We start from the raw sequence: 12,807 nt of genomic DNA on the forward strand, positions 1-12,807 counted from the left end.
CATTCCTGTACTTCCTCATTCCACCACCAAGTCTTTTTACCGTCTTTCCTCTTTCCAGATGACACACCTAGCACCTTCCTACCTGTTTCCCTGATAATTTCTGCTGTAGTTTCCCAGTCATCTGGAAGCTCATCCTGACCACCCTCACAAGTTTCTTCATTCTGTAGCTTCCACCACTTGGTCTTCTTTTCTGTTTTCCCTCTCTTCTTCTTCCTGACCTCCAGAGTCATCTTACACACCACCATGCGGTGCTGTCTGGCTACACTCTCTCCTACCACCACTTTGCAGTCATTAACCTCTCTCAAATTACCTCGTCTACACAGGATGTAGTCCACCTGAGTACTCCTACCTCCACTTCTGTATGTCACTCTATGTTCCTCTCTCTTCTGGAAGTAAGTGTTGACTACAGCCATTTCCATCCTCTTTGCAAAGTCCACCACCATCTGTCCCTCCAGATTCCTTTCCTTCACACCAAACCTGCCCATCACCTCCTCATCACCTCTGTTGCCCTCACCAACATGCCCATTAAAGTCTGCTCCAATAACAACTCTCTCTCCTCTGGGGATACTCTCGATGACCTCATCCAACTCACTCCAGAATCTCTCCTTCACTTCTAACTCACAGCCAACCTGTGGCGCATACCCACTGACTACATTCACCATCACCCCTTCAATTTCTAACTTTAGGCTCATCATCCTGTCTGAGACTCTTTTCACCTCTAGAACACTGTTTACAAACTCCCCCTTCAGAATCACTCCTACCCCATTTCTCTTCCATGATAGAACAGTTTGTATCCTCCTCCAATACTACGTGCCTTGCTGCCCTTCCACCTTGTCTCCTGCACACACAGTACATCTACCTTCCTTCTCTCCATCATGTCTGCCAGCTCTCTGCCTTTCCCTGTCATTGTACCAACGTTAAGAGTCCCTATTCTCAAACCTATGTTCCTGCCTTTTCCATTCTCTCTCTGGCCACGGACCCTTCTGCCTCCCCTCTTTCTTCGACCAACAGTAGTCAAATTTCCACCGACACCCTGTAGGTTAACAGCATTGGTGGCGGTCGTTGTTAACCCGGGCCTCGACCGATCCGGTATGCCTAAAGTGTTGTGGATGATTCGCATGGTTATTTTGGCAATATTTACGCCGGATGCCCTTCCTGACGCAACCCTCTCTATTTATCCGGGCTTGGGACCGGCACAGAAGTAACGGGCTTGCATCCCCTGTGGCTAGATTATGCTAGTTTTAATAGTTTTATATTTATTTATATATTTTTTATTTCATTTATATTTTTGGAGTTTTGTTGTTTGTAGTAATTTTTATTACGTTCTATAACGTTTTATTTGAAGAAAAAGTTATTTTCTTTTCTTTTCGGTTTTTTTTTTTTTTGGTGAAGAAAAGGTTGAGACGGATCCTTTTCCTGGTGCTGACGTCACGGTCTGCGCTTCTTCTCATTGGCTGAGCTAAAGACGAGCCGCCGTTCCCAGGACAACGAACGACACCGAACAAAACGCTGAAGTTTTGACAGAACAAACATTACTTCGCAAACTCAAAAGTTCAGTTGGGTTTTGATAGTAAAAACGATAGAGGGTTGGTTTACGAAGACTATTCGCTGAAAAGCTTTAGAAAGATGGTAAGTTTTATCCACCAGGCCTGGCGGACTAGCTTAATTATTAATACTAGCCATTAGCTGTGCCACACCACCAGTTAACTGGTTCGAGGTAATGATTGTAACCCGTTTTTCGACCGGAATAGAGTCGACACTGGATGCACAGCCAGCAGCAGAGGTTCATTTCTCAGCGGCAGACGCAGGAGATGCGGAGAGAGCAGGAAACTCGGCGTCTGGACAGAGAGAAGCAGCTGCAGGCCGGCATGAGAGAGGAGGACAGCAGCGACAGGAGAAGGTACCTGCGACAGGTGCAGCAGGAGCTACAGCAGAGACAACTGGAGACTGCTATCCAAAAGGTTTGGTTGATTTCTGACATTCTGTGAGCATTTCTCTGTCTACAAAGCACTTTAATTTGTGTATAAAAACCGTTTTGGATGGGCGGGCTGACCCCCCCTTGGAAACAAACCCTGGTTTCCCATGCGCCAGTCCTACACACACCCAACTGAACCATCCAAACACAAAAAACCTAAAAAAATTAAATTTACCTTTATGTATCCCACAGAGGAGAAATTCACCAGTCATGTCAAGTCACAACACACAATACTGATCACCAAATAAGCAAACAAATAAATGAACTGGCATTCACTTAGCTCTTTGAAAGATTGTAAACAAGCAAAGCTTGACTTAACTGTTTTTATCAAATAAAATATTCTTTACTTTTACTGAAGCTTGTAGAAATGATGTGCATTCATTTAATTTACAGACAGAAGAACAAAGGAGAGACAGAGAGAAGCAGCTTGAACAAGAAGAAAGAATGGCCCAAGAATTGGCTCGTATCAACCATGAGAGGCAGAGGGAAGAACGAATGAGACAGCGCATTCGAGAGAACAGGTAAGATTTTCTGGGTTATGGTTGAACAAACAGACATTTTTGAATTGAGCTTTCCTGTTTTTTTTAACGTTCAGCTTGGAGCTTCGGGAGCTGGAGACAAAGCTGAGGTTGGCATATCTGAATAAGGAAAGAGCTGCACAAATTGCTGAGAAGGAAGCGAAGAGGTTTGAAACTTTGGTGAGCACTGCCCTCTTTGGCTCACTGTTGAGGTTGAAACAGTCAATAACACTAATTTATCAAAAAAAATAAACATCCAGTGGTTTTTGCTTACCAGTCAGAAGAAATAAAATGTAAAATCTGCTTGTATAAAGTATACATTACCCCCTAAAGAACAGTGAACAACAATTGATATTTAAACTTATTAAAACTTTATTTAAAGTAAGGGCTTTCCTTTTGACTGTATACGTTTGGCAAGGACAGTGACAGAAAAAATAGTCTAAATTTATTGTCCTGCATTGACAATAAATCAAGCAGTCGATCAAATAATCTCATTCATTCATCTTCTAAACGCGTTTTGTCCCGTTCTGGGTCACGGGGCTGCTGGAGCCTATCCCGGTCACTTGTGGGCGAAGGCCGGGGACATGCTGGACAGGTCGCTAGTCTGTCACAGGGCCACAATCACACACCCATGGAATTAGCCTACCTATGTATTTTTATTTTATTATTAGTTTTTTGTGTTTTTCCTTTGTTTTTATTGCTTGAAAAAAACCTAATTAAACCAAACCAAAATACAAGATCCCAAAGTAACCTGAATAAGACAGTCATGAAGGTTTAATAAAGAAAAAAACATTTGTGATGTTTAACTTTACCATGGAAACCTTCTATTGTGGAAAAAATATTCATCTTTACTTAAAGTAGATGCCAGTTGTTGTTCACTCCTTTTTTCTATCTTGTCAATATTAGAACAAAAAAGAAATGACTCCAAAGTACAAACCTTTAAAACACTTTTGAACGTTTTTTGTGCTTTCAGCGTGAAGATGCAGAATTAACTCACAAAATAAAGAGTGAAGATGAGCAAGCATCAATTGAGCAGCAGAAGCTGGAGCAGAAACGTTATGAGCAGCAGCTGCAGTACCAGAAAGAGCTGGAACAGCAGCTGGTCGAGCAGGAGCGCAAGAGGCAACAAGCATATGAGGAGTTCCTCAAAGAGAAGCTCATGGTGGACGAGATCGTCAGAAAGATTTATGAGGAAGATCAACTGTGAGTCATTTATTTTGGAGTACTTTGTACTAAAACACAACAGAATTCTGAACATTGTTTTAAAGTTTAGAGAGTGTCTCAGCAAATATCACCTTCTTCTTTTTTCCAGCAACTTAGATGCCCTAATTCTAATATTTAACTTTTTTCTTTTACATAAAAGAGGAAGACAGCTGAAGTTACAGAAGGTCAAAGCCACTCAGCAGGACATCGAAGAGTTCAAACAACAGCAGGCTGAGTGGAGACGCATGGAGCAGGAAAAGGTGGAGGCTGAAAACAGACGCATCAAGGAGTTTGCAAGCCAGCAAAAGCAAATGGAGGAAACCAGAATGGCCAAAATCAAAGAGCGTGAACAAGCCAAAGATCACCTTTACAAAATGGTTAACACATTTTTCACAGTTCAGTTACCGACACAGAGAGCAGTTTATAACGGGCATCCCCCCTTTCTGTTCTAAAGCTGTGTGAGAACATTAAAGAAGAGCGGCAGCAGCGTGAAGAGATGGAGCGCATTCGAGAGGAGCTGTATCTGGAGGAGCAAGAGGAGGCAAACCGTCAGAGGGAAATTGTAAGATTTCATTTAGATAAAAAAATAAATGTGCAAAGATGTAGTTTCTGTAGATCATTCTTTAAAATGGGTCAGGTTCAAACACAGTACTTTTATTTTGAAACATTAAAACAGCAGAAAGGTTGGTTGAGAGTGGAGAGACAAATTCAAATCCCATCATGACTCCATCATTACATATTGAGCATCCTTGGCTTCTTTCTTGGTTACTTTTTTTTCTTCAACATTTGGAATGTACAAACAGACTTTTAAAAAAGTTTTTTTGAGAATGAACACTGACTGCAGCAAACCTGCATCAACAAATTGTGAGATTCCTTAAAAGCAAACAATTATTAGAAAATATATAAAGTAATGATAATAAATTAATATGCCAGCTTTATCAAAACATTTTGTAGAAGAGATAGTTACTTGTGCTCACAACTCAAAAAAATCTTAATTTTTGTAGTTCTCTATGAACAACATTCGGTTGATATGTTTTAATATGATTAAATATTGATTTTTTGTGCTTTGAAGTTTGGTTTAACTGTACAGATATCCGTAAAAGTGTTCTTTAAATTGTTATCATTTATTTATCATTTTTATCAAAGATTTCTATAATTTTTACTGCTGCTGCTATTATTTTCTTTTCTTTGATCAAACAGCAAGAGATGGAGGAAAAGATCAGAAAGAGGCTGATGATGCAGCAATCCTGCCAGGAACAAATGGCTTTCATTGAGATGCGGAGGCAGGCGGAGAAGGAAGAAGAGGAGGTTTTTAGGAAAATGATGATGGCAAAGTTAGCAGAGGACGACCGCATTGAGCAGATGAATGCACAAAAACGCCGCAGGAAGCAACTTGAACATAGAGAAGAGGTGGAGAAACTGTTAGAGGACAGGAGACGGCAGCGCGAGGCTGACATGGTATGACTCATACGCTCCAACTCCATCATGGGATCATCAATAAGGTGGTTTCGATGTTGCGTTGCTACACCTTAGGTTTTTTTTCCCCAAAATGCAAGTTTTGCAATTGACAACAGGGCTGGGGATCACTCCCACAACACTGAATCTGTTTAATTTAGATTCACAATTAACTCAATTTGTGAATCTAATTTATGATTTAGATTTCCATCCCAAAGAAATTTGTTTTGTTTTAACGATTTAATTTGAAAAATTAGAATAGAAATTCTTACATTAAAAAGATTCCCTTTCCCTTTAAAAAAAAAATTGTGTTTAAAAGGAAATTGATTCATAAGTTAGTTTAATCAATATAAATTTTTTAATAATCTATTTTAGATGAATAGATTGGATATGTATTCAGTGTAACATTGTATTTACATACTTTTCTTCTTCTCACTACTTCTCAGATTACATTGACTTTCCTTGGTAAAGACTATCTTGATTTTTCTGTTTCAAGGAAATGAAAGCTCAGGAGAGAGCCCGCGAACAAGAGACGGAAGCTCTGCATAGAAAGATAATAGAAGAAGAGAGGCAGAAACTCCTGAAGCGTCATGCAGCAAAACTCCTGGGATACTATCCTCAGGTATGAAATGGTGATGAAAGCCTTTCTCCAGACCTGATATCTACAGTATACCATGTATCCCAGTCGATCTGAGCAAAGAGATGCTTTAGGAAAGTGAGCTCAGGTCTGAATGACCAACTCTTGTTAGAATTCATTGTGTTGCTGTAAGCTGTTCCAATTTAATTACAAAAATGTGACATTATTAGAGAAATGTGAACTATAGTTAACCTCACCTTAAAAGTATGATATCAGATGTGTTTCAGACTTTAATGTGCTTTTTTTTTTAATTCACTAAGATCTTGCTGTTTAAGGACTTGCAAAGTAAACATTTTGACTTCCAAAATCTTCATTCCAAACAGTTTTTTAAAGAGTTCCTACGGAACCTGTTGTTTTTCAGCCTGGCCTTAAATCAACAAGTATTTGAATCGAGGAACAGAAGACCCCTGAAACTGGTTTTGTTAGTCCATTAGAACTGCATTAGCGTGTGTATTTAGCTCTATCCACTACTAAAGTGTTAACCTGAGACACATTTAAGCACCTATGTACAGATCATTCCCTCTGCTTCATCCACCTGTCAGAGAATCACTCAGTGGTACATGTCTTTCAGGGCTTGCTGCGTGAAGATGACCTTGGGCTCTTTGATGAAGATTTCCAAAAGAACTTCAAAGCCCATCCGCCTGACGCCTTCTCTGAAGATGGTTGGGAAGAAGATTGAATGTCTATGTCATTTGACGTTTGTTTGTTGTTTGCCACTAGAGGGCAGTGTAGCTTTTCAGAGAAAATGCTGTGGGTTTTAGTGACCAAAAATTCTGTTCTATTGAGTTTTTTAATTATATGGCAGATTTACCTTTGATGCAATGAAAACACAGTATGAAGATGCATGTTTTTATTAAGTCTGAGATTCATAACATTCAATAAAATTGGTTGAAAGCAAATGATTTTTCAAATGATCTTTAAAATGTGAAATGCCTGTGGCTCAGATTTTTATTCCAGCTTTGAGATTTAAAACCTTTTTTTATTTTTACCATGCTTTGTATTTATAACTTTCCCCAATCTAAAGCTTTCATGAACTCCTCTTCAGTGAAGGACAGCAGCTTTGCAGCTTCAAAGTGCATCTATGAAATATAAAGGTCAAATTTCAGTAGAAAAAAAAACATAAACACAAGATATAAAAAATGTAACACACTTACCTTTTGTCTTTTGAGAATGTCAATTAACTTGAGTTGTTTTTTGAAGCCCACAATCAATTCAGCTTTCTGTTTCTGAAGCGTGTTGTTTTCAGCGATCAGTCTCTCTCTACTCTCATGGTCCTCACTGATCTTGTCCTTATTTCATGTTTCAGGAAAGAAAGGGAGAAAAAAAACATTGTTAATGAAGCATCAGTTAAAAATGACAAATAATTTAGCTTGCTGCTTTACTAAAGCATGAAAGAATAAACAAACGTGTCCTAATATGAATGTTTAAAAGGTAAATATTCTGTAATTATTGGGCAAATTGTGCATTTTTATTCATTTTTAGGAATAGAAAATAAACAGTAAAAATGACCGAATACTTTGAAAAATGACTTAAATCTAAGGGATCTTTTCTTTTGTGAGCTTTTTGACACTTTATTTTAAATTTTTTACTATTCTAAAAAATATGAAGAGTTTATTTGTGGTGAGAGAGAAAACAAATCACAAAAAACAAACAAGTATATCACTTACCAAAAAGAAAGAAGAACTTTTTTCTAAAATTTGTGCCATGTGTCGAATGAAAGTTTTTATACTTCGTGAAATTGTTTAGCAGAGCAAGCATAAAGCAAGTTTATATGTAACTTACATGTAGTCCATTCATTTGGCAAATAATATAAACGATTTTTGAAAAAATGAGCGAATGTCCAAAGTCAAGATTCAAACATCTGGAAGAAAATTCTAACACAATTAGTTTTGATATAAACTGATCTTCATAATCATACTTCCATTCTGTAGATAACAACAGCTCTTGATTTTCTACAACTTCTAAAATTCAACAAGGTTGTTTTTTTTATAAATCTCACTGCTGCTCCTTTGTAAATTATGATACAAAAACAGTTTCAGAATAAGTTATAAATAAATAAAAAAGTTTAAATTGTGAAATGAAGGAAATAAAGGGATGAAGTGAACATTGTGGCTTTACAGTCTGTGCTCTTCTGCTCTGTGGTGCTTTTACCTTGTTCATCTGCTTGCTTTTATTTAGCTGGGTCTTTAAGCATTCCACCTCCTCCAGAGCTCTGTTCAAGCGGACCTCTGCTGTGCTGTGGACACCTGCTGCCTGTTTCTGGGATCTTTTTAAATGTTCTATTTCCTACACAGAGCAAATCCAGAATTCAGCTCTCCAGAACAGAAAAGGATCATAAATCATGACTCTGATGAATGTACAATTGGGCCGCTGACACATACCTTGTTTAAAGCAGACACTTGCAGCTGAAGAGCATCACATTTTTTGGAGGAATCTTCAGCTAAAGCTTTGTGCTTCTCAATCTGTGTTTGCTGAATGTTTGTGGTCCTCTGCAGCCTGGTGCGATCTTCCTCAAGCTCCTTAATTTTTGCACACAGATTGGTGTTTTCATCATCCTGCATTAGAATGAAAAAAGGTTCAGTGGAGTTTGTTTTTTCGTTGAACTGAGTTCAACAAAAAATGTTTTAACCACACTTGTATTCATGTATATTGGAAATGTAAAAACTCAAAACACTATCTTAACAATTTCTCTAAGTGTACCGGTATTTCTATTTCATAAAAAATACAGTACCTTCTTATAATATTCATGTGACAGTTGGTCCAGTTCCTCCTGCAAAATTCTTAGTTTTGCTTTTAAAATTCGAATGTGAGCATCAGAAACACCTTCAAAAGCATAAAGAATACCAAACAAGTTTTAATGTTTAGGTTTAGCCTGCCCAAAGATATTTATCTGTAACTTCTCTTTTTTTTAAACATATTTTTTAGCAGAAAATGAGAAAAAAAGATGACGAATGAAGTTAATACTATGAAGTACCAAAAACTACATTTATTGTTACCTTTGATAGAAGTGCATTTATTTTGTGGACACTGACAAATAAGACATTTTCTTAAGAAATCATAATAATGTGTTTGTGTTTTGTGCTTCTTCAGTAGCCAGGAGCGTACCTGACCCTAGAAAGTCTTCAGCGCTGCACACGTCCTCCCCAGCATTTTCACTGGAAGCTGTGTCATTTATCTCCTCCTCCAGTTTCTGAATGGTTTTTGCCAAAAAGAAATCTGCAGTGTCATCTCCAGCTGCAGAATTATGAGACGCCTTTGCACTTCTGAAACCAAGCAAGCAAAATCTTTGATTAAAGAGTAACAGAGATAGAAGTTATCGGATTGACCTATAAAATAATACTCACAATGATTTATTCTGGGGCTTTTTTCCCTGTTTTGTGTTTTGTGCAGCCGATGTGAATTTATTTTTGGGCACCACCTAGGAAAAAAGTGCATGCGACTAAAACAAAGACAATCTAGTGTCTGAAGGACAAATGCCTCAAAGTTTTACAAAATACAAACATTTTGGATTTGATGGATTGATACCTTTCTGCTAGGATCCTCCACAAGACATGGCTCAAACTGCGTTATACTGCAAATACGTAAAAACATCCAAACTTTTTCTTAAAGTGCAATTATTTTTGGGTGATACCTTAATTAAAAACAGATTTCGTACTGCACATTTTAACTGGAAGACTCTCACACAGTGTTAACAACCAAAAGAAGTGAAGCTTTGAGTTAGAGATCTGAATTACCTTGAATCGTCAATGTCTTCGGTGTCAGAGAGAAGGACATTTGAAAAGGGCCTTGACAGAACTTCACTTTGTTCTCTCTAAAATGTGATTTAAAAAAGGGAATCTGTTTAAGCTTAGATACCTTCCCTTCTGGTTTTACTGTAACTTTTGTTTTTACATGTAATGCCATTACTTACCATGAGTTGTTCTGTTTGTCTCACTAGATCTGCTGTTTTGGCTTCAAGCTCCACATTTATTAATCTGATGAAAGTAAAGCAAAAACAAGTTTTGTTTTTTAATAATAGCTGCTTTGTGATTAATAGCTAAATGTTTCTGAGCTGAATAAGAGCATTAAATGATGTAAATCCACTAGATTTGAAAGAATTTTAAGAAAAGACTAGGAAATGACAACAACTCTACTTAAATAAGAGGTAGGTAGGAATAATTCCTGAGCACCAGATGTGCTGATACATACATAATGGAACAGAATAGGGTTTTCTGTGTTTTTTACTAAGGAAAACTGTTGCAAAGAAAACAGATTCCTAAATGCAAATGTCATTGCAACTCTTTATTAGTCAGAAGTATGTTTGTTATCATACATGAAACGGCATTGTGGTGGCGGTCTTACCTGTACTCCTCTTCCTTTGATAAAAGGTCATGTGGGGGGGTTTTGCTTAGATCACAGGCAGACTTTGCCTGCGGTCTGAACTGAACTTTCTTTGCCTTCCCTGCCTTACTGGTGGAGGATGGACGATTCTCTGTCTACAAAGACACGCAAGAGAATGAAGACGTATGTCATAAAAAGGTCAAAATAATTATTGGACTAAGTTTTAATGGCACTCCACATTTTCCCTTCCCTTGGATATCAAGCTCACTGCTTGCTCAAATGCTCTTTCACATTTGAAAGTGGACCGGCTTTGACAGGAAATGAAACATCATGTGAAGCATCTTTGTGAACCTTTAATCATTTGACTCAGTAATAATCATATTATAGACAAAATATAAAAAATTGCAAAAACTAAAAAGACAACTAGAATACTACTAATGAATAATTAATAGAAACAATCACATCAGTACTTTCCACACAAAACAAAATTGCTCTGCAGTAAGCTAATGATTGATAAACGTACTTATTTAATTCAATAAATCATCTAATCTATTAATGAACTGGAGCTGGGTATAACTGAATCAGTTTGACTTAGATTCACAGTTTGGTTACATTTCTTATTTCTCATGATTTGATTCATTATTAAGTCAAAATAAATGTTTCCATTTGAAACCACTTTTGTCAGTTGGTAAAACCAGAATTTTAATGTAACTCGTGATTTAAAAAAAAAAGGTTTAAACTTGTTTGTTAAATGTGGCATTGCTTTATTAAAACTAATCAGAAAAGTAGTTTTTGCTTTAAAGATATTTAAGAAAAAGCTTTAAAGGGCAATGAAGTCATCCATTTTTTTTTAGAGGATTTGGAAGCAGCTTTGAAGGTCGCCTGAAATGAGAGCATTAATGGTTTTTATGTACTCGGTTCACAAAAGAACGGCAGACACACGCGAGTGCACAAAGGGCAGTTTGTCAGGCTGCATGTTGGCGAAAGTGCGATGAATTTGAGCTGACAAGACTTTCAACTCCTGCTGGACAGGAGACATACATTTAAGACTTTACATAAGACGCGTAATCTTAAACATACCTTTGAAAAGACAGACCGGACCGTTTTATTCGAACTTCTTTCAGCCATTGCGACGAAAAAAACAAAACAAGGTTCGGGTATCTTAGCAACAACAGATAGGACGCGGACGCACTACGGCAATACCCTAAAGACATTCGAATGCCCGGACCTTTCAAAATAAAATCACATTTGCTGAATCAGACACATGCTGGTAATTTTATGAAAATGAATCAACTTTAGGTACTTTTATCAATTTGGGTTGTTTTCTAAATGTACAAACATGGGGATATTTAAAGTTGTACTAATTAAGTAAATATTCTTAAATTTATGTTAAGTATTAGCGCCACATTATGTTACTATTAGTTGTGTTTTTAAAATTTCATTTTGTTTTCTGGAAATTAATTTTGTTTCCCAAAAGGTTTTTTTCATTTTTGTTTTTTACGTTACTGTTTTTGAAGTTTTGTTTTGTTTTCTAAAATGTAACGCTGCATTTTAACTTTTGTTTTGTTTTCTTTAATTTTCATTGTGATCTTTAAAATGTTTTGTGTCGAGTGTTTGGGGATCTGATTTGCACTTCAGGGTCATAGTGTAACAATTAATCAACTTAATCAATTATATTTATTCCTATGATCCAACCAGATCGGTTTGAGGCAAGCTGTCAATTGAATTATATCGAATCAACCTACACCATTACAAAACCATTTAAAAAATGAAATAAATGGATTCGATCTTGGAAAATACCAATTGGATTGAGGCACAGTAGGTTCATTTCACTATGACATAAAAAGTCCAGTTGCCAACGCAGAGGACGAAAAAATAGAACAAGCCATCATTCCAGTCCAAGGTGTGGAAACACTGAATTTTGCAAAGACACATGACCATACAGTCTGGTAGAATGTTGTGATAATATTCCATTTGTATTACTTCCATATGAACAAACAGCATTGAACTTCTGAGACTAAAATGTGAATGGATTTACCAATAATTCTTGTTTGCTTGTTTGTACACAAATTTAATTTACACTTGGTTGTCTTGAAAAAGAACAACCAAAAAAGAACAACCAAAAAAGAACAATAAATGTATCAGAAATGCACAGTAGGTGCTTTACAAACATGATTTTTAGGTACACATGTGATATGAACTCACAAAAATCTCTCACACACACGGGGAGATTCACAAACGAGAACGGGATTTTGAATGCACATTCTGCAATTCGTATGATCTGTGAGTTCACATTACATGTGTACCTAAAAATCATGTTTGTAAAGCACCTACTGTGCATTTCTGATACATTTATTGTGAATTTCTAAAATGTTTTTGTGAAAAACAGTGTGCACATTTGTGAGAAACACTTATTGTGCATTTGTAAAACATTCAGTGTGCATGTGTGAAACACAATGTGTGTGTTTGTGAAACACAGGGTGTGCATTTGTGAAACACAACGTGTGCATTTCCAAATTTATTTAGCACGTTTGCATAAAATGACATTTGTGAATTGAAGTTTGTGCATTTGTGACTCGGAGTGTGTGCAATTCTGAATTATGAGACTGTTCTGACCTCATACCTCTTTACTATAGTTAACTGCTGTCATAAGTTAAGCCTGCAAAAATAGCTGGTTTAGAAGGTTTAATTTTACATTA

The 12,807-nt window shown here is 36.9% G+C and overlaps 2 protein-coding genes across 3 annotated transcripts; one reads left to right on the forward strand and one right to left on the reverse strand.

Moving 5' to 3' along the window:
• The first annotated feature begins 1,456 nt into the window (after positions 1-1,456).
• mns1 (meiosis-specific nuclear structural 1) lies at positions 1,457-6,687 on the forward strand. The gene is made up of 10 exons (XM_004067182.5): positions 1,457-1,629; positions 1,752-1,961; positions 2,369-2,496; positions 2,571-2,673; positions 3,467-3,696; positions 3,857-4,073; positions 4,151-4,258; positions 4,897-5,154; positions 5,648-5,773; positions 6,360-6,687. The coding sequence occupies exons 1-10, from the start codon at positions 1,627-1,629 to the stop codon at positions 6,465-6,467; spliced, it is 1,491 nt and encodes a 496-aa protein (XP_004067230.1). The 5' UTR covers positions 1,457-1,626; the 3' UTR covers positions 6,468-6,687.
• tex9 (testis expressed 9) lies at positions 6,624-11,347 on the reverse strand. Of its 2 annotated transcripts, XM_004067183.5 has the most exons (12): positions 11,189-11,347; positions 10,130-10,263; positions 9,699-9,762; positions 9,523-9,599; positions 9,314-9,359; positions 9,133-9,206; positions 8,894-9,051; positions 8,520-8,611; positions 8,170-8,343; positions 7,940-8,074; positions 6,943-7,077; positions 6,624-6,867 (listed from the first exon to the last, which is right to left on the reverse strand). In XM_004067183.5, exons 1-12 carry the CDS (start codon positions 11,234-11,236, stop codon positions 6,790-6,792), a joined length of 1,215 nt encoding a protein of 404 aa, XP_004067231.1. In that variant the 5' UTR covers positions 11,237-11,347; the 3' UTR covers positions 6,624-6,789. The 2 variants fall into 2 exon arrangements, with proteins under 2 accessions (XP_004067231.1, XP_078800642.1); XM_078944516.1 differs by lacking the exons at positions 9,133-9,206; positions 9,314-9,359.
• Positions 11,348-12,807: the final 1,460 nt, after the last annotated feature.

This window comes from Oryzias latipes, chromosome 3, assembly GCF_053564925.1.
Source record: "Oryzias latipes strain Hd-rR chromosome 3, Olatipes_Hd-rR_3.1".
Classification (NCBI taxonomy): domain Eukaryota; kingdom Metazoa; phylum Chordata; class Actinopteri; order Beloniformes; family Adrianichthyidae; genus Oryzias; species Oryzias latipes.